At 47.2% G+C, this 25,549-nt stretch overlaps 1 protein-coding gene across 3 annotated transcripts in view; it reads right to left on the bottom strand.

The window, feature by feature from the left end:
• CACNA1I (calcium voltage-gated channel subunit alpha1 I) overlaps positions 1–25,549 on the bottom strand; it is a 201,525-nt gene that overhangs the window by 140,935 nt on the left and 35,041 nt on the right. For all 3 annotated transcript variants that reach the window (XM_030479820.1, XM_030479822.1, XM_030479821.1), the window contains exon 2: positions 19,805–20,106. In XM_030479820.1, the coding sequence (XP_030335680.1) occupies positions 19,805–20,085 (281 nt within the window). In that variant the 5' untranslated portion in view covers positions 20,086–20,106. The remainder of the gene's footprint in view (positions 1–19,804; positions 20,107–25,549) is intronic.

Genomic DNA, 25,549 nt, shown 5'->3' with positions numbered 1-25,549 from the left:
CCCCATCTGCTTTAGCCTGGCCCTGCCAAAATCTCAGCAGGCCCCTGGACCTTGGCAGACTGCCTAGGCAAGGGCTGCTTTGACCCTCCTTTCTCTCAATCCACCTTTCTACTTTATCCTCTTCTGCCCTATTAAACCTCCCATTTTTCCTTCTCTCCACTCTGCCTCCAGAGAAAACAAGTCCCAAACTGAATTTCTTCCTCCCTGTTTCCACACTTCTTCCTCATGGTTCCCTTTTCTTCATCCTCATTTCCTCTTCTGTTCATTTTCTGGTTTATTTTCATTCTTAATGGGACATTACCTAAGGTCAGGATTAATAACCCACACTTCAGACACCCATTAATCCACCAGTAATCAAGCATGGGCATGAGGAGCCTGGCAGCCCCTTGTGCAGGAGGGAGTCCTGTTGGCAAAGCTACACAGGGGTCTGGAGACCCTGCAGAGCTGGAGACGGGGATAACGATGCAAGGGGAGGGCAGCCTGGGGCAAAAGGGTGGCAGGGCTCACCAAGGAGGGCTCCACTGGAGCAAGTCACCTGTAGCAAGGTGTGAGCCCTCATTTTCCCAAGTGAAGGGTGTTTGCGCTGAGCCCTGCAAGCACAAAAGTGAAACATTTCCTACCACTGAAAGTGCCTCTGGCTAAAACAGGAGTATTTCTGGCTGTCATGGAAAGGAGACCTGGCACAGGACAGGGAACCTCTCTATGGAGAAGCAACAGCTTATTAAAGCAAGGAGAGACTCAGCATGCTGTGCTCTGAGAAACAGGGTTGTTTCTTCACCATTTTGGAGCTGCTCCCTCCTGCAACAGGGGTTAGGCTCACCCAGGAGCCCTGGCAGTAGCTCCATCCCACTGAAGGGACCCCACATCACCTGAATTGCTTGTGAAACACAGGATGGTTGTCACCCTCATGTAGAGGAACAGCAGCAGCTTCTTCTCCCTCTATTGCCACTGCCCTCTTCACTCCTTCCTATGAGATTATTCCACCCCATTAGATGCTGAGGGAATAGTGGCTCAACTGTGCCCCCATCAAACACAGGGAATGGAAAAAGGAAGTGATTTTGCATATGGAGATGGAGGATGACCACAGGAATAGAGAAGGCCATTCTGGCTGCACAGAGACTCTTGTACCGCAGCAGCTATTAGAGACAAAGACCATGGCAGGCAGTCAGGAAGAGACATTGGGCCACAATCAGAGGACTGGGGTGAGCAAGATGTTGAGGGGCAAGAGGTGAGGATCTGTTGGGGGAGATCTGATGGGGATGGTCCCCAGAACCCTGCTATGGGGGATACTACAGCTTACTCAGTTGAGGGGCTGAGTCAGAGCCAGCAAAGGCACCAGCAGGTAGGAGGTCCACAGAGGGATGGACCACAGGGCAATGTGAGGTGGATGGGGCTGAGAAGAGTTTATACAAGAGCCACAGAACTAAGCAAGATAAGCAGAGTTAAAGTCTCGTCTTGTGTCCTTTCCTTGCTACTAATCTATCTAGGTCATGTTACCTATAATATCTTCTAGTCAAGGGTCTTTTGACATTTCTATTACAGGACCATTAGCTTCCTCTTCAGTTGTTATTATATTAAGCAACACCAGACCTCCACCAACCCAGTTCTGCTCCTGTTTACCTTAGAGGGAGTACTGCCATTAGTTTTGCTGCCTCCAGTCCCGCACCCACGCTCCTGGCCTTCCAGAAAGGTCCCTTCTCCCTCCATTTTGTTGTTCATGCAGAAGCTGTGGCAGGTGCTCTCCCGGGCTCCTACAACATGGGAAAGCAATCCATTTGCCTAAAGTCACAGGTACCAGGGAAGCTGTTTTACCCAACACATGTGGGGGAGCAAGTTGTAGAGATGCCCAGGCAGTGGAGGGTGTGGGAGCCAAGGAGACCATGCTACAGCAGGCAATGGAGTGCTTTCGCTCTGTATTGGGTTTAATCCCCTCACCATTCTTCTTTGCCTGAATGGGATTACAGAAGTAATAAGGGAGCTACACTTGCCAGGCACACTCCATGGCAACACATCAGCTTTAAAGACACACCATCTCCAAGGAGCACTAATATATTGCCTCATCTTAATCTCCAGGTCCTCTTTCCCAAACCTTCTCCATGCTCCATCCTGCCTGGCCATGCCATGAGGTCCTGCCTAGCAGTTCTCCTTCAGATGAACAGATACACAGAGCACCAGTGAATTACTCAAACTGGGAACCCTCACAACACTTGGGCTTGCTATGACCTCTTCTCTTGGATCTTCTCCCTCTTTCCCTCCAGAAACAGCTGCTGCTGTGCATCCCCAGAGCAACGACCCACCAGTTCACAGGCAGCATCTAGGCACAGGCTCTTCTGGGAGCTCAGCTCCCTGCCTGCAGTCAGAAGATGTTCTGCTTTGTCTCCTCTTCCCACTGGGCTTTCGTAAAAGCAGAGAAATGACAGCTCAACAGCTGCTTCTCTGTCTGAGAGACAGGGTGGGAGGTACGAGCATTTGGGGGAAAGGAGAATTAATCTGAACACAGCACAAATCAAGTGAAGCTGAAACTCAAACTCAACTTGCCAGCTCAGATTTAATTTTGTTTTGCTAAGTGCCTGGTTGAAACAGAAGCATGAAAACAGCACAAACACACAGGCTGCCCTTTATGGTATATTCAGCCTGACTAAAACAAGAAAGGTGGCCAAAGTCTTGCAAGAGAGAGCTTCTTCCCTCTTCAAAGATTTATACCCCAGTTCAAGAAACCCAAAATGCCCTGGGCTGGGGTTAACAAACAGAGCTCTTTAGAAGTTAATTGAGTGATGTCATTCTATTACCCATAGCAATGTGGCCCAAACACTTGAGTACTACCTGCACTAAGCTCTGCATCTTTGGAGGCTCAGCCCGCCTTACATGCCACCAAACAAGCAGGAGCAGCCCCATGCCCACCTCTGTCAAAACAGGGCCTTCCTGTCACCAGCCCACAGATATTTCCTGGATGTGAACTCCAGTCCCTGTAGCACATCTTGTTTTTCAATCAAACCACAACTCTCACATCCCTCACTGGCTGCCTGGATATGTCAGCCCACAGGGTAGTGCCCAGGAAGGGCTGGGAGGGCTCCACTCCCACGATCAACACACAGTTCCTTGCACCGGTGGCTTACACTGGGATCCCAACACACCTGAGCCACATTTGGGAGCCTACTGATTCTAACTGTCTGATACATTTCAATCACTACGTTCCCCATCAGTGACCTCTGGCTGACCCAAAATACAGCAGCCCACTACATTTCCTCCACCATGACCTATTCTCTCATCGTAACACCACGCTCTTCCCCCTACACCTTGAACAGTAACACCAAGCTTAAATCCCCACCTTCCACTCAAAAGCCTTTAGGTCCCCTCAGGATTTTAAACATGGGCGGAAGGGCCTCCTCTTTTCACTATATCCCTCTGGTATCACCCAGCCTGATGCACAGGGGAAAGTACAGCAAGTCTCTCCCAGGGTTAATTGCAGAGGAACTTGCCAGTAGGTCAAATATTTGCCTATGCTTCATCAATGCAAATGTCTTCTAATCCTCCTGTATATTTCAGGGATGGCAAGAGAATGGTGAGTACACCTCTGATTTATACACTTGCATACAAATTAGAGTAATAAAGAACTAATTTAGATGGTTTATTATGTAGTAATAGTATCACTATTCGCCAAATATATTTATGTGTATGTATCATTAATATAGAGGGTTAATAATACAAAAGTAATATATATATTGCAGTATCCTATACTTTCTTCTGTCCAATTCTCTGTGCATTTTGATGGATGCAGGTCTGACTGCTGCTTGCACACATCTTTTTGTTGAGAGCCACACTCCAGCCTGCATCTCAGCGTAGTCATTTTGAGGAGGTGATGGGGAGGAAGATTAAGACAGAACAGTCTCATGACAGTGCATTTGAGGCCTCCATGCAATTTCCAAACACAAGCATGTAGCTAAGTGCCCTAAGGGCACCAAGAATAAGCAGCACAGTTAGTTGGGAAGGAGTGCAGATATAAGCCTATAAATACAAAGCTTCACTGCTATCTGGAGGAAGAAGCAGGGTTTCAGAAGAGGTCATTCAGTGAGATGAAATAATCCCAGGTGTAACTAAGTCCAGGAAGTAACAGATTTGTATCAGATTTTTCTATTGGAAATTTCTCTTGTGTTCCTGAAAACACAAAGACCCAGGAGAACATTAAGCATCAGAAAAGATGCATCCAAAGGGGAGAGGTGTCACAGCAACGGATGAGGAAATCCTTTATGCATGCAGACAACCATGGGAAATGCCATAGGTACAAGACAAAGTCTAGAGTACATGACACTAATCTTCTCAATCGCACTCAAGAAGCGTCCAGAGAAGTCAAGTGGCTGGGGAAGAAAATAATCACTTTTGTTCTCTCCCACTAGAGCTGTCCAACCTGACACCTTTGCTTCCATTGATGGGACCACAGACATCCCGTATCCTGTGGGGAACATCCCAGGTCATTCAGCACCCATCCCCTCAACTCCACACAGCAGCTCAAATCTCTATTTCAAGTGATACCCAGCATCTTCCTACTTTCTCTGCTTGATGCCCTCTGCGACAGCTTCCGCCAGGGCTCTGCTCTTCTCTCCCTTGGAAACTCTGCCCAGAAATGCCTCGGCAGCAGCATGCCTGTGCCTACACATACCAGCCTTGAGGACATGCTGGCTGCCAGTGCAGCCAAATAAGCCTCGAGCATTTTTACTGCCCAGAAACTTAGGAACGTATCTCCCAGGTTGAGCACAAGAAGAGGGGTGGGCCAAGTGCCACAGGCAATCTTTTGAAGTGTAAAGCTGGAAGAAAGACTCAGCTATCCCAACATGACAAAACAGGGACTGTCGGTGCATTTAACTACTCTTCCAGAGACACCTGGTATTTATCCCCACTATGTTTGTCTCAGTGAAGGGGAGATGTTGGCACAGGCACCAGTTTCAGGGGCTTGCAACGGCAGCGCCTCTGCTCTACCTCCTTCCCCTGCCTCTCTCTCTTGCTTTTGCAGGGGGAAATGACAGAGGGGCTTGCCCCAAGCGCAGCACTCAGTCTGTCTCCCTGTCTATGGGAAACAGGAAAGAGAAAATACAGGGACACAATTCACCATGGCACAAGGACAAGGGGACACAAGGCCACATTCAAACAGGGTAGTCAAAACAGAAACAGATCAGACTCCTAAAAACACAGGTATCGTTTGCCAACACAGCAATGACAAATTCCCTTCTGTCCGTAAACCACAGCCATGCAACTGTGGCCGCACACATCTAAAAGGACTGCAGCCCTGGCATTTATGACTCCTCCCATGACCCAAATTCACTAATACCCAACCCTGAAGTCCTACCTCAGTTCTCACCTCAGAACTTGGGTCACAAGAGTCAGGAGTTCCCTGAAGGTTTGAGTAAACTCGAAGCTTCCACCTTCCTTCTCCTCATAGAGGATGGTCCAAGTACACACTTAATGCTACTTCTGTATCTTCAGAGCATGCCGAGAAGTCCCGTGGAGCAGCATATCCTAGAGCAGACTGCTCCAGCCTGTTCTCTCCCATATGATGTTCTTCCATGGGAAGTTCCCCCTTACCCAGAGAAGTGAGCACATTTTGCCTTCTACAGTCTACCTATGATCTGGATTCATGTCTCACACCCAGCCAGAGAATCCCTGGTGTGACAGCTCAGGGAAATCAAATGAAGTGCCAATCCCGTTTCATTTTTCAGTAAAATAACCCCCATATGGGAGAAAACACAGTTTCCCCAGACATCTGCCACACATTCCAGAAAAATGCATTACAGACATGCCACTAAGTGTGAAATAGATTTTTAAAAGTTAAAAAGCTATTGGATATTTAAAGGATGTGTGACATATCACAATATGCTGGAAATGCATTTTAAAGAAATAACAGCACCTCAAAGATACTGTGGAGAGATGCAATTAATTCTGTTCTTTGAAAAAAAATCCCAGGTTATGGCTCTCTGGAGGAAGAATGGTTTTTAAAGTACTTACTTTAGTAGTTAATTATTGTATTGTAGAGGAAACTTAAGGCTTCGGTGAGAGCTGAACTACATGGTAGAGGACTGCATGCAGCTACACTGATAACACTAATTTTAATTAATCCTACCCCAAACCATTCTCCCTTCCAAAACCCAGTGTCATTTTCTTACAGCTCCATCTGATTGGCAGCTTGAGCTGAAGCTTCCATGGCAGGTATGATTTTTCTTTTTTGTGGAAAACTAAGTTGAATTTCAACAGTTTTAAAGATAATATTTTGTCTGTGCAGCAGCATTCAAGAGGGGTTTTTTGACTAGCTTTGACACTGGTTTTGCACTGGGCAGCAGGGTGGCCTAAGACCTCTTTTGCTCATCCTGTAACAACCAACCCATCCAAATGGAGCTAAATTAGCTGCTGTGGGGGGAGCAGGGGGAAATCGTGCTTTGAATATGCTCAGGAGAAAATGTTTTGGTATGACTCAATCCAAGAAATTAAGACAGAATTAAGGATGAATGTGAAACCTCAGTTTCTCCCTCTCCACACTGCCTTTACAACAATCTTCCATTACGTGTTCATGTGTTTTTTCCACAGAATCCTTGCATTCACAGGGAGGGATGGCATTCAGTGAAGACAGCGATGTGACGCCTATTTAGGCAATGAGCCTTACAGAAGTATGCTGACAGCAGGAAACGGAAATAAGCAGGAATACAAAGCATTACTTCACCCCAGCAACCCCACACGGGATACTCCCATCACACCCCTTCTCACTGCAGCCTGAGCCCTCCAGCCTTGCCAGCTTGCCTCCACTTGGGCTCACAGCCCCAGCTTTTGCCTTCTCAGCCAGCTTCTTTCCATCCAGATCATCAGCTCCTCCCCCTTGACTACCTGCCGCCTCCACTAGCCTTGCCGAGCCCACCCAGTCTCCTCTCCAGGCTGCTTGCTCATGCTACTGCTCCCCAGCTCCTCCCTTCATTGGACAGGTATCTAGTGGATAGGTTTTCCACCTCTGCTCCCTGCTGGCTGCCTGACCCTGTGGAATTACATACCTCCTGGGCTTCTCAGTCCCCCATTCCAGTATCCTTCCCAGGCTTTTTGCCCAGTCCCTGTACCCCAGACCTCCAATTAAGATTTCATTAAGGTATAAAAAGAGTGGGGAAGTTGGGCACCACGTTACCACCTCATGTAACCATGAAAACTGAGTCTTCCATTTCTTGGGTTCTGCTTGTGTGCATGGCCCTTGTATGAACCGTGTGATTTCAGAGATCCCACTGGGCAGGAGATGAAGAAAATACATTATTTAGCACCCAGCAAGGAAGAAACTGTGTATTATGAGGTCATACATGTAGGAAAGGCAACAGCATCAACCTATAAAAATTAGAAACCAGGAGGTTGTAGCACAAGACAAAAAATGTTGTAAGAAAACAGTGAGAAGACTGCTGCCTCCAAAGGCTGTTCCTGTATAAAACAACTGCGCTACCTCCTCAGGCCCCCTCCAGTCACTGAAATCCTGTTTCCAAAGAGGGGTCCAGATACGAAGACAAAAGCAGTTGCCAGCACAGAGGCTGCTAAACAATGGGTCAACAAGGATGGAGAAGAGGAGCAAACTCCAAAGCAGGGAAGGATCCTACACCACCAAGGAAATTAATCAAAAAGGAGCCACAAAGAAAAAAAAAGGCAAGCAAAAAAATTGCCTTAAGGAAAAAAAATACCATCCTTCATTAAGAAATATCACAGTTGGCCAGCAGCACTGAGCATCAGGCGGTACCAAAGGCAATATATTATTACTGTTGCACTTCTGTGAGCATGTCTTTTTTAATAGAATTCACTTATGACACAAACACTTTCAAGGCCTGGACTGAATCTCATATATGAACAAAGCAAAGCCTGCCAGATTCACCCATAAAACCAGCAGACTTAAAACAAAAATTGCATCATGAGTCAGTAAATATGCAAACAAAAACAGTGACAAAAATTGTAACACATCACAAAGCATACTTTTCCCAAATATGTTTTAGCTTGATTATTGTTACAATGCTTGTTAACAATGCCTGCTAGCTGGCTGGTAAATGATCTGGAGTACATTCTGTAGAAAATAAGGACATTGTATTCATAGGGGAGCTTATTGCTGCACTAGATTGCCAAGTTCTTGGCTGAGAAGCAAGGTGCAGGATACAGGTAAATATAGGAAGCATCCTTTTGGGATGGGGTAAAGCAGATTTGCCAAGTCCACCTTCATGGTGTTCTAGTGTGCTCCCAAATAATAAGCAGGGCTTGGAAGACACGCAGAGATTTTGACTTGAGAGACTATCAAGCTCTGCATGGAAGAAAATATTTCTCCAACCTCAAATATTGAGCTCCTGCCTCTTCCATGCCACGAAACAGAACAGCTGCTGTTTGTTACAAACCGCCTCTTTCAATAGGGAGGTTGATATTTTCCCATGTGTTTCCTTTCCATTCCTTCCCTCCTTCTTGCATGTTGAGGCAAATCTCATAGCCAGCATTACAAGCACTGGATTCCGCAGCTTTCTCCTGGATGAATTTGTACTGATGTTAGCCCTTTTCAGCCGTGACTCTGAGAACTGAAATCCCCAAAGAGGTACATTCGGTTCATTCTGCCTCTTAAGACATCTAGTTAGTTCAAGCTACAAGCCATCTGAAAGCCCTGGTGGTATTTCAGCTTTCATGCTACTCTGGGAAGGCAGTGATAAACAGAAGCGAGTTATTAAAGGTGAAACAGCTCTCACAAAGGTTTGGGAGTCAGGAACAAGGCTGAGACAGGCAAACCCTTGAGAATGTTGCCCAGCTTCCAAGGTGGGGCATAGGGCCCAGGAGACCACAGCCACACAGCTCCCAGCCAGCATGCTGAGCTCACATCTGTTTGCATCTGCCCACAAGAGCCAGCCCTGGTGAGCAGGGATCAGCAAAGAGCCACCTACCTCCCAGGCAGGACCAGGGCTCCTGCAGCTTCTCACCCCAGCTGGCCCAGGGGATGTTCACCTCCTAGCACCCTGCTCCTGTTCCCAGTGTGATTATATCCCTTGGAGCCTGCCATGTGCAACCAGCACAGCATGCTCCTGCACATTGACGGCTTGGGATAGGGATGTCAAGGATGCCACTTGCCTGTTGGAGGGTACAGAAGGATAGCTGCTGGCCTGGGCTGGGTATAAAATGCTCTAGATGGGGATGGAAGCAACCTGTGAGGATAGAGAAGCAGCAATCCCACCTCGCCATACAATCCCTTCCACAGATAGGGGAAATCTGCTGTTTTCACAGGTACCCTCTTGAATCTCTTTGGAGCCTTGGCCTTTTCCCTCCTTCTAACTAAGCCAATGAGTTATGCCCCCAGGTTTAAATCCTACCTTCTGATTCTCCCTTTAGCTCCTGACCATTCCCCCCAGGAAGCCTGTGGTCTGCGATACTGGCTAAGAAGGGCACTTCACGGAAAGAGCCAATTCAAGGGCAGCAGCAATCAACACAAGACAGGCTGCTAGCAGTGAAACCCGGGAATGACAGCAAGGGAAGGAAGAAGAAAAAAAAAAGGAGAGGGAAAAATGACAGACTGCCACAGATGGAGAAAGGAGAGGGGAGAGACAGGGTGGCTAGTCACAGGAGGGGCTGCTAGAGGAGCTGCGGGGACTCAGCATCTCCAAATCATATGCAAGGAGGGGGAGAAATGGCAGCTTTTATAGACTCAAGCACAGTAGGCGATGATGAGGGGAGACCGGGGGAGAGAAAACTGAAGAGAAAAAGGATAAGCAAAGAGCATGGTTTTGTATCATTAGCGAGGACAGATTTTCGTACTGGATGAGTGGCAGCACATAAGTGTAAATGGCACCACTGCCTCTGGGGACAGATAGTCACCCACATCCCAGCTCTGTGCATCCCCCATCCCACCTGAGGGAGTCATTCCCTTCCCCAATCTGCATTAATGCAATGGTCAGGGAGACAGCTGGAGAAAGAAGGCAGGGATGGTCATCCTTCAGGCAGGAAGGCCGAGCTAAGCTCTCCATCCCCACCAGCCACCCTTGCAGTTAGGGCTTGGCAGATGAAAGCTCTTCCAACAACAGCACTGCACTCAAACTCCAGCTCCCAGACCAGCCAACCCATCTAAATGCCTATTCAGGTCTTCTAGCAGGAGGGCTGCACTGCCATCACACCACCTCCTTACCCACTTCACTGGTCCTTGATGGCAGTCAATAAAGATCAAGCACTCATGCTGATTCTCTCAGATCTATCGGCTGCTTTTGATACCATTGATTACAAGGATTTGTTGAGACGCCAGCCAAGCTCAGCAGGGATTTGCAGCATGGTGCTGGAGTAGCTGTTCCTGAACTAGATAAGCTCCCCTTATCACTAGCCATCAGTTTGCCTTACATCTTCCTAATCACACTTCATCATTTCTTGTACAAGTCCAACTGCACTGTTATCTACTTTCCTTGCTCACCTCAGCCTCCTTCCCTAGCTGCTGGATACAACTCTGCTGGTTTTATTCCACCCAGAATAAAAAAACATCTCCCTTGACCAGCCTGTTCCCTCCTGCAAAGCTTTCCCTGAGATGATCTCCTCTCATTTCTGCAGTGGAGTCCAGAGCACCCCTCCAGAGAGGGAAGGCATGTAGAGCAGCAAAGCCAGCATCATTCCCTCACTGGTAGAGAAGTATGGCTGATGTGAGGCAGCACAAAGCCACAGCCCAAGGATAAGCAGCAACCAAGAGCAGGGCAAGCCCAAGCCACCAACCGGATCTGTCCCTTTGAACAGCCAGCCCTGCCTAGTAGCACTTCCCAATGCTGCTCAGCCCTCCTCCTCCTGCACCCAGCATCAAGAGGCTGAAAACCCCATTTCAGAGAAGCACACTTCAAACAGAACCTCCAACACCCGTGTCCCGTGGCAGGCAGTGAAGCACAGGAGAGGTGGCAGCATGGAGATGTGCAAGGGACTTGGGAAAGGGGCTGGCCACAGGTGTGTTGGGATGACCAGAACCAGTGGTTTTGCCAGACCCAGGAAAAGTGAGCACAGGACAGAAGTGGATGCAAGCTTGAGCCTGGTCCTTCCTGCACCTTCACCTTCCAAAGACATTGTGTCTCTAAGGCTATAAAGATCCTCCCAGCTTAAAGGCTGACAGCTTGGCAGACTCTTTGGTCCTGTTCTCTCCACAGGTCTGAAAAGGGCCAAGTTTTCCATGCAGCCTTTCCTCTTAACCAACCTGGGACCAGCTGCAGGCCATTTACTGCAGAAAAGCTGCACCTCTGTTAACCATTCCTCACCTATAGCAGCTCCTGTCAAGTATTACACTCACAACACAACAAACTCAGCTGGCTGCAGGCCCTTCCCCATGGGCTGGGGTGGGAAGAGAGTCAAGTTCCCAGATAGGCAGCTGGTCAGTTGTTGGCTGTTAATTGCATTATTTAATTCACATTACGACAGAACATGCAATTAGAGGTCCAGTCAGAGTATTTTATAGTCTTTAACTCAAAATGAGTATTTTTATTGCCCTTTATTTCTCCAAGAACTCCCTCCAGCTCCCTCTCACACCCTGCTCCAGTGTTCACAAAGATTGAACAAGGCAAACTGACCATTTTTCAGAGAGGTAATGGTTCTCATCTCCAAGGCAAAATATATTCCAGTGAATAAACACAATATGCTCCAGAAGGGTTTTTCAGCATTTGTTTCAGTTCAGCAACACACTTTGTGGAGGGATGGAAAGGTCCCCTGAAGCAGGCACTGCTACCGCGTTCAGCTGAGCACATCATCCCTCTCCTCTGGCCTGCCACTACCCCGGGCTGACATGAACCGCAGTCTGCACTGTGCTATGACAAGGCAAGACCAATCTTCCCAGCATAGCCTGAAGAGCAATAGCTGGTGCAAATAGGTCTGTTTTCACTAGGTGTAGCAGAACAACACTGATTTACATGAGGCAAAGCTGTGACTTTCATCTGCTCTCTCCTGCCTGCTTCCCCACACCTTCCACATTCATTGACCAGAAATTCAGGGACCATACTGAGATACCTCATCAAAAGCTGTTGCAGTAAGAGTTTTCCTGAAGCATCAGGGCACGGAACATTAGTAGGTCCTTCATTGCTTTTCACAGAATCATTTCATAGAATAGAATTTCAAATCACAGAATGGTTTGAGTTGGAAGGGACCCTAAAGATCATCTAGTTCCAACCCCTCTGAGATGAGCAGGGACATCTTCTGCTAGACCGGGTAGGGCAGTACAACATACACACAGCAAAGAAAAAAAGTACCCCTCTCCAAAATACTGAAAGGAGGCTGTGGTTTGGCAGTTGGCCCTTCCTTCAGCAGTAGCAATCTATCCTTCAGTAACAGGGAAAATGCTGAGCTTTGCATGAAGACAGTAGGGATGCACTATGAATTTTTTCAGCCTTATTTCTGATTTTGTTACACCCTACAGACATTAAAGCTTCAGACAGTCAGAGCCCTGTTTGTGCTGCTGTTGTCCTGCTTCATTTCCAAACTGTGGTCTTCGACTTCTCACTGTAAAAAAAAAAAAGCTCCAGAGAATAAGCTAAGGGGATTGGAGGCAGTCAGATATCCTGTCTCAGCATTTGTGCTTAGACACACAGGGCCAGCTTGCAAGCCAGCCAGATTTAGACCTCATCCCTTTATATCTGCCCACTTGCCTGGAACTGCGTACATCTCATACACCCAACCCATTTGCAAGCATGCAAATCACCTTCAAACTTATCCATCCCTCGTGTGCTACTAATGACAATGCACGAGTTTAAATTCCATTTACACCATGGCTGGCTGTGCAAATGATCCCTCTGAACTTCCCATTGTAAACTTGCACATCAAACGACCCACACTAACAACATTCCCTTGTCACTAGTTTTGCAGAGGCAGCTTCCTTCCCACCTGCTTATGCATGTCCTGAGCACTACCATGCTCCCCCTAACTGGGAAACAGGGCTTCTATCCCAGGAGAAAAAAAAAAAGCTGGTATTTACAAAACTACATATTCCCAACCCAGAGTCCAGGCAAATGGTGTGTCTTCCCCTCCTCCCACAAAACTAAGATTGCCCAAGATTTCATTATGGAAACTCTAAAAGGTTCAGATGGCACCATTTCCAAAACTAAACCTGCTCCCTGCCTTTCCCTTTGCCACCCTCCAGAGCACTTAAGGAACCAAACAGCATAGGAATCCAAAAGGCAACCCAGGATGCTAGCCAGTAATCCCTATAGCCTGCTATCCAGAAACTCCCTCTCTAGTAAAGAAGGGAAAATAGGCACCCTCACATATTGACTTTGCCTTCTGAAGGGCAGGGTTAAATTAAGAGTGCTGAATTTCCTGCTACAGATGGCAGTGTGTCACTTATCTACAGAGACAGCCTGGATGCCTGGTTTTCAGACTGGTAGAGTTAGATGGGGTGAAACTCAGCCAGCTTCCCAAGAGGAGAATCAACAGAGAAATTAAGGGTCAGTTCACAAGCACAGGAAATGTCTGCTTTAAAACACATTGTTAACACAAAAGGGGAGAAGAGTAGTTGTTGAGAGTGGATTGGTCCTGGGGACATTGGCAGTGTTGGCCCAATACATTCATTGTCTTCAAATATTAATCTAGTTTATGGACAATTGTCTTATTAAAAGTCACCCTTATTTGCTAATAGCAAATTTCATTCCACTAGTAAGGAGCTTGGCCAAGCGGCAGAAAAGCCAGCAGGATCTAAAACAAGCTTGCCCCTTTTAAAGCTTGAAAAGCATAAGGCACATGCCCAGAGGTACAGCAATGCCACCAACACCACATGTCCCCTGGAGAGCTCTGGATCGGTTCAGTTTCCCATACAACAGGAACAACTGTAAAGTTGATTTAGCACATTATGGACTGCAGAGAGATTATATTACCTTTTACAGAAAAAAAAAATTCTTGCATGTGTTGGATTTTGGGTATACAGATGTATCTGTTGGCTGGAAGGAGGTCTACACAGATGCGTAATCTATAGAAATCAACCTATTCCTAGGGGCACAGTCACAACATTTCCCTAGTTACCTAGAGCAATACAAAGCTGTCAAGTCCTCAAATAAGTGTCAGACTCTTCACCTGTCTTCTGAGCTGGATTTGCAAGGACAGACATGAGAGATTTGTCTTTACAATGGAGAAGCAGGAATAACATGCATTTTAGTTCTTTCCAGGTATGCACATAAAAGCTGATACTGCTGGCCCCAAGAGTGAAAAGCCATGATTCCTAGGCCCTCAAGAATAATGAATGCTGCTTAAAATTCATAAGCAACTCAATTTTTGATGTATTATTCTACCTTCTGGCCACACTTACAAGCTTTTCTTTACTTACTAGAAAGGCAGGAACCTTTTTTTTTTCTCCTTTATTTTTTATATATACACACATAAATAAATGTACACATATAAAAAGAAAAGTAAACCTCAGAGGATTACAGGAGTTCAGGCCTTAAGACAAACATCAACTAGTAAAAGACTTGCGATAACCTTGCAGCTGATGTTTGCTTATTAATTAACTACATCCAGTTGTTATGAAAACTGCATCCAGGGCTTAAGAGTACATAGGGCAACAGCTTAAAGCAGAAACACGTACAACATGCTATAGAATCTGCACATGAAGTTTCATTCATGCAAAACCAAGTTACCCAAACTGGTATTAGACCACCAGGGTGTAATACATAACACACGTATTCAACCAAAGCTTATTAATGAGCAATGTCAGCCCCTCAGCCATATGTGTCACCTGAAAAGCAGTGGGTTTGGCAGCACAGGGTCCCCATGCACCATGGCATCACTTGCTCAGCGTCACCAAGTATCAATTACCAGTCCACACGCACATGACTTTCTTTGTTTGTCCAGCATTTGATTCTCCACCCTGCTCCCACAGGCAATGCCAGCACGAAACACCACTATTCCCATTGCCGGCCATTCTATACTCAGTTGGCTTGTACATAAATCATATCTGCAGCAGCACACATGGAAGAGGTGGCAAATAAATCTGTGGGGTTTCTCAGTTCCCCATCAACATGTCCAAGGCCAGTCCTGTTTCCCTGTGCACCAAGCACATAGACCAATCTGATACACTGCAAGTACAAGTTACAGGAAAGTTAGCCCCAGAAATGGGACTTTTAGGGTCAAGTACGATGGCAAAGCCCCTACTTGGAGGATCTTTAAAGCGTATGAGCTACAAGGCAGCTCCTCAGTACATATAAGCAGTCAAATTGGCTTCAAGATTTCAGAAGGACCCTGCTCTACACCCTATAAAACACAACTCCTGGTAGTAAAAATTAAGCCCACCTATAAGTTTTCGTACAACTGGGACCTGACTCGATGCTTTTGCATCACTGAAATCAACTGGAAACACAACACTTTGCTGTCTGAGAGCAAAAACAGAAGCACAAATGGCCAACACACTTCACAAATGTGGGAAAGGGCTGGTATATAACAAAAAGCAAGAAGATGACAGAGTGGTGAATTGCAGAGCCTACGTCATTACTGCCATAGTTTTAGCATTGATTTTTTTTAATAGCACACTTCACTCTTGCTCTCACTGTCATGTCAATATTATAGATATGACAGCAAAGGGAGATCTGGACCTCCTGGAAATGCAAGAATTTCTGTTACGGAAAAGCCCAAAGGACAAACCAAATCTATTGCATTTGACCTTAGGGATGGATGAAGTGTAAAGTCTTTATGGAAGTCCAAGGAGTCAAAGAGCAAGTCAGACATCCAAGCATCTCTCTCATAATCTTCTCATAATTTGCCGAGTGCATCAGGATCCATTTGTAATGGTGCCATGTGGCATGTCCGTTATTGAGTCCCAAGCACTTTATAAATTCATGAAGTGAATGCTACCCAGTTCTAGAAACATGTTTTCACACTTTTCACCCCATTTCTCCTCCGAGCTAAACTTGAAATCCTAACTGACATTGAGGTTAGGTTTTATAAAAGGAAAAATCCCACAACAATCTTACAGACTCTCTCATAACCATATCTCAAATATTGACTCCGTTAACATTGTAGCTGTAACAGCCCCATGATCTGCAACTCAGAGTGGTCAACCTTCTGCCTCTTAATCAAAACAGAGATCAACCTCAACAAACTGCTTGGCAGGTTGCTTACATGCTGCATCATGCCAGACTCCTTTTGGACAGGCACACTTAGCAGGAGCCAAGCCAGGCTCCAGGTGTGCATTGCATTGCATACACAGCAGTTACCTGGATCTAAGAAGGTTAATCAGGATTTTTAAAACAATCTGCTCCCCAATAAATTAGGACAATTCAAGCATTCATTTGCACTGTATGTAAAGCCACCCCAGAAATATGTAATCGCCTAACTTCAAAGCATCAGACTGCTTTTCACCACACAGCACCATGGTAAAAAGCACAGTAAATATTCTCTTTGAGGACAAACACCACAAGGTTCACATGGAACATAGTCCCTGTCTTAAAAGGGACTTAGAGTCTACAATTTTTGCAGTAACAGCATTACACATTTATATGCTCATATGCATCCAGAAGTGATTTTAAAGCAGGGATATAAGTGGTTCTTTCTCCTCGTACTGCACTGCAGCAAAAGAATATGGCAGTTGTTTAATAGCACATAACAAAATTGCAGGACTGCTCATGGAAGGAAAAATAATCTTCAGGGGAGGGGGATTTAAGTAGGTAGAATGCAATTACCTAAATTGAAATGCAGTGGTTAATGACCTTGTGCTTAGAAAAATTGCTACATAGTCCTTAACAATCAGAGCTTCCATTTTAAGTCTCATTGACAATACTTCCATAACAATGATTATGAAGCTCTGTCCTAGTAGAAAGTCAATGAGAAGGATTAACAGGCTTTTAATTAATGCCCCATCTTTTTTGCTGAATCTTTAGGAAAGGACAGGCATTGCCCTATGACAGTGACTCAGCCCCTGCTTTAGATGGTGCATTAAGAAACCAAATAGCTCAATATAACAAAGATTAAAAAATTGAGACAGGAGAAAAAAAAAAAAAACAGCCAACTGTGTAAATTCTTGGAAGACTTTCATAGAAGCATCCCTTACAAAGGGGATTCATTTCCAGCCAGGAATGAGACCACAGTAAGTGTTCTGACACCAGGCTATGAAAAAAGTTATGGAAACTATTTACTCCACAATCCATTCAAAATCAGAGAACCATAGAATCAATTGGGTTGGAAAAGACCTTTAAGGTCAAGTCCAACCTTAACCCAGAACTGCCAAGGCCTCCACTAAAACATGCCACCAAGGGTCTCATCTACAGCTTTTTAACACTTCAGAGACAGTGATTCCACCACTGCCCTGGGCAGCCTGTTCCAATGCCTAATCGCCCTTTCAGTGAAAAAATTTTTCCTAAACCTCCCCCAGTGCAGCTTGAGACTGTTTCCTCTCATCCTATCATTTGTTACTTGGTATAAAAGACCAGCCACCTCCTCACTCCATCCTCCTTTCACATAGTTGTAGAGAGCAGTAACGTGACCACAGGTCTTCTCAGGGAGAGTTGCCTGGCAAGCTCCTCTGCCAGCTTCTTCAGCACTCTTGGGTGGAACCCATCCTTGAGCACCTTCTTGGTGACCACTGGCTGAGCTTACCTCTTCAGCTTGCTGGGCTTCTGGGCCCTTCCCACTGGCCCTTTCTGCACAAACTACCATGATATGCTCTAGTCACCGCACTCCCAGGGCAGTGTTTTGTCCATTCAGAGGTAGTGGTCATCACTCCTGGCTCCTGGGCAAGCTCTGGCAACGGCTTGGGGCTCCCCTCATGGCTCTTGCCATTCAGGAATGAGACTCCTGGACACTGCTTTCCCAACACTCTGGTGCTGAAGGCATCCACTCCAAAGCTACACACCTCAGCAAGATGAGGACCACAAGGGTGGGGAGAATCAAAGGGAGAGTTGAATCCACTCCCCTCAGTCTCTGCTTTTCAAATAATCTCCTAACTTGACACAGCTGAACTGAAATCACAGGTCTGAAACAACCCTTTCAAAAGGCTTCCAGCATCCCCACCATTGCCCTTTGCCCTCTGGTGTCACATGTAGCCAGGCTTAATATCATCAACAGGTGATTGAATGAGGTTTTTTCCTTTTTTCTATAGCTTCTGCTACAAAAGGTCCTTTAAGGTTTTTAAGGGTTAAAAAAAAATAACATTTAAACACTAAAATGCCCATATAGTGCTCAACTCTGAATAACATAGCTTGAACAACTTAAAGCAAACTCCCTTCTATGTACCAAACTGGAGGGAATGTTTTGACTGACTTTTTAGCCAGGAAGACACGAAAGCTCTTCTTTTCTTCCCCTATTCAAGAGCAAATCATCATTCGAAACCCAGGCTATATCACTGTTCTCTCATTTTCTGAATCCAGCCTTTTCATAGAGACACAAATCTCTCATGCTTTATTCTGAGCCCACCACATGCTGGGACGAGATTCCTGGGCCATGATAACTAGTGCAGACACACAGCGATTGAAAAGCAATGAGTAATTCAATGTGAAGTTTTAAAACTTTAAGCAGCAGCTAGTAGAAAGGAAAGCAGAAATCCTAAACCTCCAATAAGTTCTCAGACATAAATTGTGCTCAAGACTACAACACCTTTATAAGGGCTTCTGAACTTTAAGACAAGAGCTCAGAGCTGAAATCCAAAACTTTTCCTACATTTGGAATTAAAACAAGTGTTCAACCATCTAAGGTCATTTGTCATTGCTGAGAGCACCTCGAGACTTCATCCAGGGTTGGGCTCTTGAAACTGAAAAGGCTCTTGGAAACATTTTGCAAGTCTCTGTTGTGTGCCCAGACACTCAGATTTATTCTAGAAGCCAATGCGTCAAGTCTGTAACAAGTAACCTTATAGATAATACCCACCTAACTAGGAACTAAGAAACTTCCAGGTAAAAAGTGCCATCACTTGATATTTCTGGCCAGAAAAAAAGGTTCAAGTAAAACTCCAGACCAACCTTTCTGATAATTCATCATCTTCTCCACTTCCTCCCCACCATGCAGAGTCCCACAATCCAAAGACCAATAAGTGCCCTCCACCTGTTTTTTATATTACATCAGGCTCAAGAGCCACAGAAGCCTTTGCTTCCTGGGAGCCTCAGTGCTAATGAGTTGTGCAGATGATCATCATCTGCACTGGTGGATTGCAGGGGCCTCCTTGCAATTGAGGCACTGGGTGTGAACAGTGACACGTGTGTGACTGCTGACCTCCTGTGCAAAGGAAGGACATGCTCATGTTCCAGAGATGTCCCCCAGGGCATATGGGGCTCAGAATCAAACTTGGAACAGATTCTGCCATTTGTTCCTGGCCTGACATCATGGCAAGACATGGGTAGGACAGTGGCTTGTGCCAGATGGAAAGGCAAGGGGTAACCTAGGTATCCTTGCAATCGAGGTCTAGGAGCGGTGGTTCCCTCACTAAGGGCAAGATGAGCTCACACTAAAACCTCTACACTCAGAGGGAGGAGACACCTCTGCCATTGGTGGCAGCCTGATTGTCAGGCACCAACTTCTAGCTAGCAACTCACGCTCTGTCCCAGGGCAGAGGCGAGAATGGAGCCAGGAATGGGAAGAACAGGCCTTTCTAAAATGCCTCACTTCCCCCCTGCCCTCACCCAGCCCCCTGTGACTGGGGCTGTCAGAAACTCTCTCTGAAGTCCCGTCTTTCATAATCAGCTTCTTTTGATCACACATTAAAACAGCTGAGGTTCTGTTTAAACACAAGCAAGGAACAAAGCAGGGCATTAAACATGTAGGAAATGTCATTTCTTACCTGTCAGGTGGCCCGGGAGGGCACGGAGAGGGAGGGATGGGGCAGAAGGGAGCAAAAGAAGGGGCAGCTTGGAAAGGATATGGGTTGCACACCATTTTGATGCACCAGTTCCGTGGGCTGGTGGTCTGCTTCAAGCAGAAGAAGACAACCGGGGCCAAGTCGGGGTAGGGAACATCAGGATCCGGTGGGGAGGTGACTTCCTCATCCTCACCCAGCTCTGGGGAGGATGGTGGCTGCTCCGGTGGCGTTTGCTGCTCCAAGACCCCCAGATCCATGGGCTTCCAGTGGGCAGATGCAGACGCGTGAGGGGGCTGTGGGCCTGCAGGCCACGTGGAAGGAGGCTGCGGGACGTACTCTGCCATGCCAGCCACAAGTGAGAACTCCTAGAAAGGATGGGAGAAAGAGAAATGAAACCCACATGAGGAATCAGCAGCAAGAGCACAGCACAGTGAGTTCCGAACAGGGCAGGGGCTGCAGGACTGATGGCTCTGACAAATGATAAATAGCTATTTAAATCATCCCTGTAGCCCCTGAGACATCCTGGCATGGTGCTGCACCATCTCAGGTGATAGTGCCAACCTTTTTGGAGACAGCCTGAGCACCTTAATGGAGCTCTTTGCTTTGGAGCGGCATGGGCCCATCCTGACAAAACACAGCCACCCTGCCCTTGCAGTCCCTCACACAGTCCTGCCAACTCCAGGTTCAGCTCTGTTGCTCCAAGCATGCTCTCTCCCATCCAGACACATGCTGGTCTAGCCTTGCGGCATGCCAATCATTGCACAGGCTCCTTCAGACTGACACTGGCAAACACATGTCAAATCCGTACAGAACAATCACTCATTCAAACAGGGAGTTGTAACACTAGCTAGAAGTCAAATTAAATATTAAGCACCCTTTACTGGATCATGTGGAGCTACCCCATGTCAGGGCAGAGGAAGCACCATGAAGATAGGTTGCAAAAGTTATTCCACTAAGCAGAATGGTCAAGAGAGTGCAGGTGGGGACAGGAGAAACAGAACAGGTCTCACTCTCAGTGGCACCCAAGTACTGCAGAGCACCACGCATTTGCTAAAGAACATGAATTTTGCTGGCTGGGTGCACTTAATGGTGGCCTCGTGCTGGGGAAAAGGCACAAGCCAAGTTGTCAATTAAATAGCACAGGTGGAAGTGCTGTTTAATGCTTGTCAAGTGAGGGAATGAAAATAAACTCCAAGGCCTGGCTTTGGAGGCTGCTACAGTGACACTCTTAGGAAAGAGATCTTGCCTAAGGACTCGCCCAATGGTCACCCAATGGGCACTTTCTTCCTTTCACCTGTTGGCATGCTCAAGTGTCTGGAATGCCTGTGCTACAAGTACAGGTTTAAAAGGAACACAAAAGCCCTCAGACACATCACAATACAGAAAGGCACAATCAGCATCAGGAAAGGATGTGTCTGTCCACGGCACAGACCTTGTCTCCTCATGTCCTGGATGTAGGTTATCCTCCCAGATACTTGTTCCGTTCACTTCAGGATCATGCAGCCCACAAACATCTCTGCTGACACTGCTCTGCCTTGGCATGCTCCACCCTTGATCATAGAATCATATAATCAGGTCTTTAAGGGACCTTAAAGCTCATCCAGTTCCAACCCCCTGCCATGGGCAGGGACACCTTCCACTAGACCAGGTTGCTCCCAGCCCCGTCCAACCTGGCCTTGAACACTGCCAGGGATGGGGCAGCCACAGCTTCTCTGGGCAACCTATGCCAGGGCCTCACCACCCTCACAGTGAAGACAGTTTCAGCCCAAGACCCCCCCACAGTGACAAATCCATAATTTCCAGTGCTCTTCACAACACTTATCTTCCAGATCCAGGCAACCTTTCCACTTTGTACTGCAGTGCCACATCATCCCTGATTAAGACCTGGTGAGCTCTGCCTACTCACCCTGCTCTGTCAGCCCCCTGCTTCCAACATGCACTTTGATCCAAAGCTTTGCTTGTTCTTCGAGGCTTGGTATTTGTCAGAACAAAGACCAGCAAGCGCAGAGGTTTAGAAAGCAGACATAGTGTCCCTTAGAGGATAGCACAGAGACTCCGAATTCATACCCAAAGGCCTGCAGCTATTGGAAAGAAACAGGTATTCTGTCTCCTAAACTGGCCTTTGGGATGCTGTTCATAATTTTTTAACCCCTGTGACAAAAGTGGCAAGCACATCCTTCCTACCATCCAGCACCTCTGTTCTCACTTTCACCAGGTTTTCAATTCTGAGCACCCATCCAACTCCTTGTACCACCTTTTCCATTTGTTATTCCCACCTGTTCCCCATTGCCTGCTCTGAGCTGGCTCCCTTGCAGGCTATTATCATGCAGTGGCTGAGCCCAGCTTCTTTCCCATTAACAACACAGGGGAGAAAGGTTAGCAGGGACAGCCAGGAGGAATGACTTATTACTGTATTCAGAGCACCCACACTGACGAGGGCATGACAATTTCAAACCACCATATACAAAGATTCATAATTAACAATACAACTGAGCAAAGGAATGAGAGAAGAAACCCCATCAGCATTTCCCTGCTTTCCCTCCAAGCCAATGTTCGGAGTCTCTTTGCCAGCTCACCACTGCCAGATGCAGCTGGGACTTTGGGATGCAGCTCTGCCCATGTCAAACACACATGCACAGTGGCTGCATCACAGGCAGTGTATCGCTCCAATTTGTGGGTGACTCATTAGAGGTCATATGGACACAGAGTCAAGTGAATCCCTTTGGAAGTCCTGGAGCTAAATACAGCCCTTGCATGACAGCTGTCCCACTGGAGATGGAGTAATAGCCCTTCCCTTCCTGAGACTAAATCCTGCTCTGCCAGCCAAACCAGCTTCAAGGGTGTGATCAGGATGTACTTCCTACATTGAGCAGGATTAACATGCTGTGTCAAAAGAGGGAGAGGGGAAACCCAAGCAGTGGGGCACTCGGAGTTCTTCACACAGAGTCAGTCCTCCTGTGTCAACTTCAAAGGGGAAGAGAGTGGTTTTCCTGCCAGAGGCAGATCCAGTGTCCTCACCACTACCAGCTCAGTGGAAGTTGGAATCAGGTAATTTTGCTATTTTGGACAGGCTGCAACTCATGCAATGCTGGCATTTTCTCTGCGATTGCAATTACTCACCTTCCCATGAGGTAGCATCGCTGTGTAACTTGGATGGAGTGAGCTTGCTACATTATTTCAACCCAGGACAGGCCCTGCTTAAATGACCAAGAGGAATGAGTCTGGCACACGCACACATCTGTATATACAGAAAAACAGGCATCGATGGAGGGCTTTCCAATGCAGATAAAAGTAATAGTAAGACCAGTCAGGACTATAAGGCTCCAGAACTCACCTTCAGGATGCCTCTAACCTCCCCTTTGCACAGTGCTGCTTACTGCGACAAGGGCAATACAAGAGGGCAATGAGATGTTACAGGGTGGCCAGATGCACGTTCTTCGCACTCAACGTTTTGCTCAGGCAAGCCTGGTGGTGGCAGGCCAAACCACCAGTGAAAATCAAATCCTCCCTACCCCTGACTTCTCTTTTTCTTGCCAAATGCCCCTCATATACAAAAAAACATTAGCCTGCAAAAGTCTCGTACTGCTGGAGGAGTGATGCTACACTCGCTGCACATCCCTCCCAGGGGAAGGGAAGGTATTTGTGGGCTGGCAGCTCCTCCTGTTTCTCTCCCTGCACCAAAGCCTTCCCTGGAGCCAGACCTCAAGTCTGCACTCCTCCTCCCACCATCCATCCCCAAAGGCCATTTAAAACCACCACCATCCCGAGCTGAGGCCTCGCTGGTCCTGCATCCCGGACACGTGTGCTGGCAGGCAGCTCATTGACTTGGCAGGCATGGGAGAAGCTGCCAGCCTTTGGCTCACCCCTTCCCTGCTTTGGAGACAGCACCTGGTCCTGATGGGCTCTGCTGGCGGAGAAGGGTGAAGGGTGCTCTAAAACAGCAAGGGAAGCAGAGGACTTAATGAGCAGGGGAGATTGGTTGGGATTAAAAAGAGGAGATGTCACAAGTCAGGAGGAGTGCTTCAGATTGGAGGTGTCTGTCCCTAAAGGCCGATGTCACCTCCTGGCATGCATTGCTCAGAGAGGTCTCTGCTCAGACACGCTCCCCTCAGGGCTGCAACTGGCATCCAAGGACTGCTAATGCTACAGTTGAGCAAAGTGCCATCACCGAGCCAGCCCAAGGTGTCCTGCAGTCATCTCACCCCAGATAAAGCACTCTTCTGGCTCCTTGCCTCCTCTCCTCAGCAGGGGTTTGGGCAGAAAGGGGGTGCCAGGGACTGTGGATGAGGGAGGGCTGATGGGACCTTTGCAATACTCATGCAGGTCTTTCCTGAAAACCTCTAGAGTGCATATAGGATAGGAGAGACTACTGCATCTTGCCAGTGAAGAGCCTTTTGCAGCCAGGCAGGTGAGGGAAATACCAGAGAGAGGTCCCCAGAGCACCATCCCAGTGCTGGAGGCTATCACCCAGAGCCCAGTGGGATGTCCGCCCCTTCCAAGTGGGCACATCTGCAGAGTACACCTTCCCCACCATCATCCTTAACCCATATCCCTTGCCAGCCCACCTTCATCCCCACACACTGCTGGTATGGACCAACGCCAGGGTCTGCAGCCGAAATGAAAGTGCAGAGTACATTTCCTCTAAAAGCAGCCTTATGTGTATACAACACCTCCCATCCTGAGGGAACACAAGTCCTTTACAGACTATCCATCATGATCATTCACTTGTTACTCAGAAGCAGCAGCCACTCTGTCCTGCTAACACTCCACAACATCCTTGCAGAAGAGGGACAGAAATGACATCCTCCATCTGGCATCACAGGAGAGGGCAAGACAGCCACGTCAATCAGAGAAGCACCTGCAGCACATGTATTTATTTGTCATCTCCAAACAGAAAGTCGGGGCTGTTCAGCCTGGAGAAGAGAAGCTGCATGGAGACTTCACAGCAGCCTTTCAATATCTGAAGGGGGCCTACAAGGATGCCGAAGAGAGAATCTTCATCAGGGACTGTAGCAATAGGACAAAGGGTAATGGGTTTAAACTTAAACAGGGGAAGTTCAGGTTAGACATAAGGAAGAAGTTCTTTACCGTGAGGGTGGTGAGGCACTGGAACAGGTTGCCCAGAGAAGTGGCGAGTGCTCCATTCCTGGCAGGGTTCAAGGCCAGGCTGGACAGAGCCTTGGGCAACATGGTCTAGTGTGAGGTGTCCCTGTCCATGGCATGTGGTTGGAACTAGATGATCTTACATCCTTTCCAACCCAAACCATTCTATGACTCTATGATTCCATGATCTACCCAAAAGTTGATGAGCATCTCAGGGCACAGTTCTTGTGGCCAGCTTCACACAAACCCAGATTTATTTTAGGATGTCTCTGCATGGCATATTGATGAAGGGGGTGCGGGGTGACCCTATTCGGTAGCTGTGTGTGCACGCGTATCTCCCGGGGTGGTCCATTGTACACAGTTGTGATCCGTGTTTGTTTGTTTGTTGCTATAATTGGCAAGCGCCAGTTTGTGTGTTCTCTCTGATGGCATGCATCTGGCTGTGGGGATGCGTTAGTCATACAGGTTTCACATTCTGAGCATTTGCCAGTTGGTACAACATAATTAGCAGTACACGGCTCCCTCTGCGTTTATGTTCATCTGGCACCGGCCTGCTTCTCTGCCTGTTTGTGTGAGGCAGCACCTGTTCTCATCCGCCTGTATGTGCATGGAGGTGTATGAGTATGGGTAAGGAACAGGGTCACTTTCATTGGCAGCTGATTTGAAAAAGGAGTTTTCACATCTCCATCATCTCAGCACCTCCTA

Source organism: Strigops habroptila, chromosome 3, assembly GCF_004027225.2.
Source record: "Strigops habroptila isolate Jane chromosome 3, bStrHab1.2.pri, whole genome shotgun sequence".
In the NCBI taxonomy this organism is placed as follows: Eukaryota; Metazoa; Chordata; class Aves; order Psittaciformes; family Psittacidae; genus Strigops; species Strigops habroptila.
Note: the sequence above shows the minus strand (reverse complement) of the source record. Positions and strands in the feature narration are given on the sequence as shown.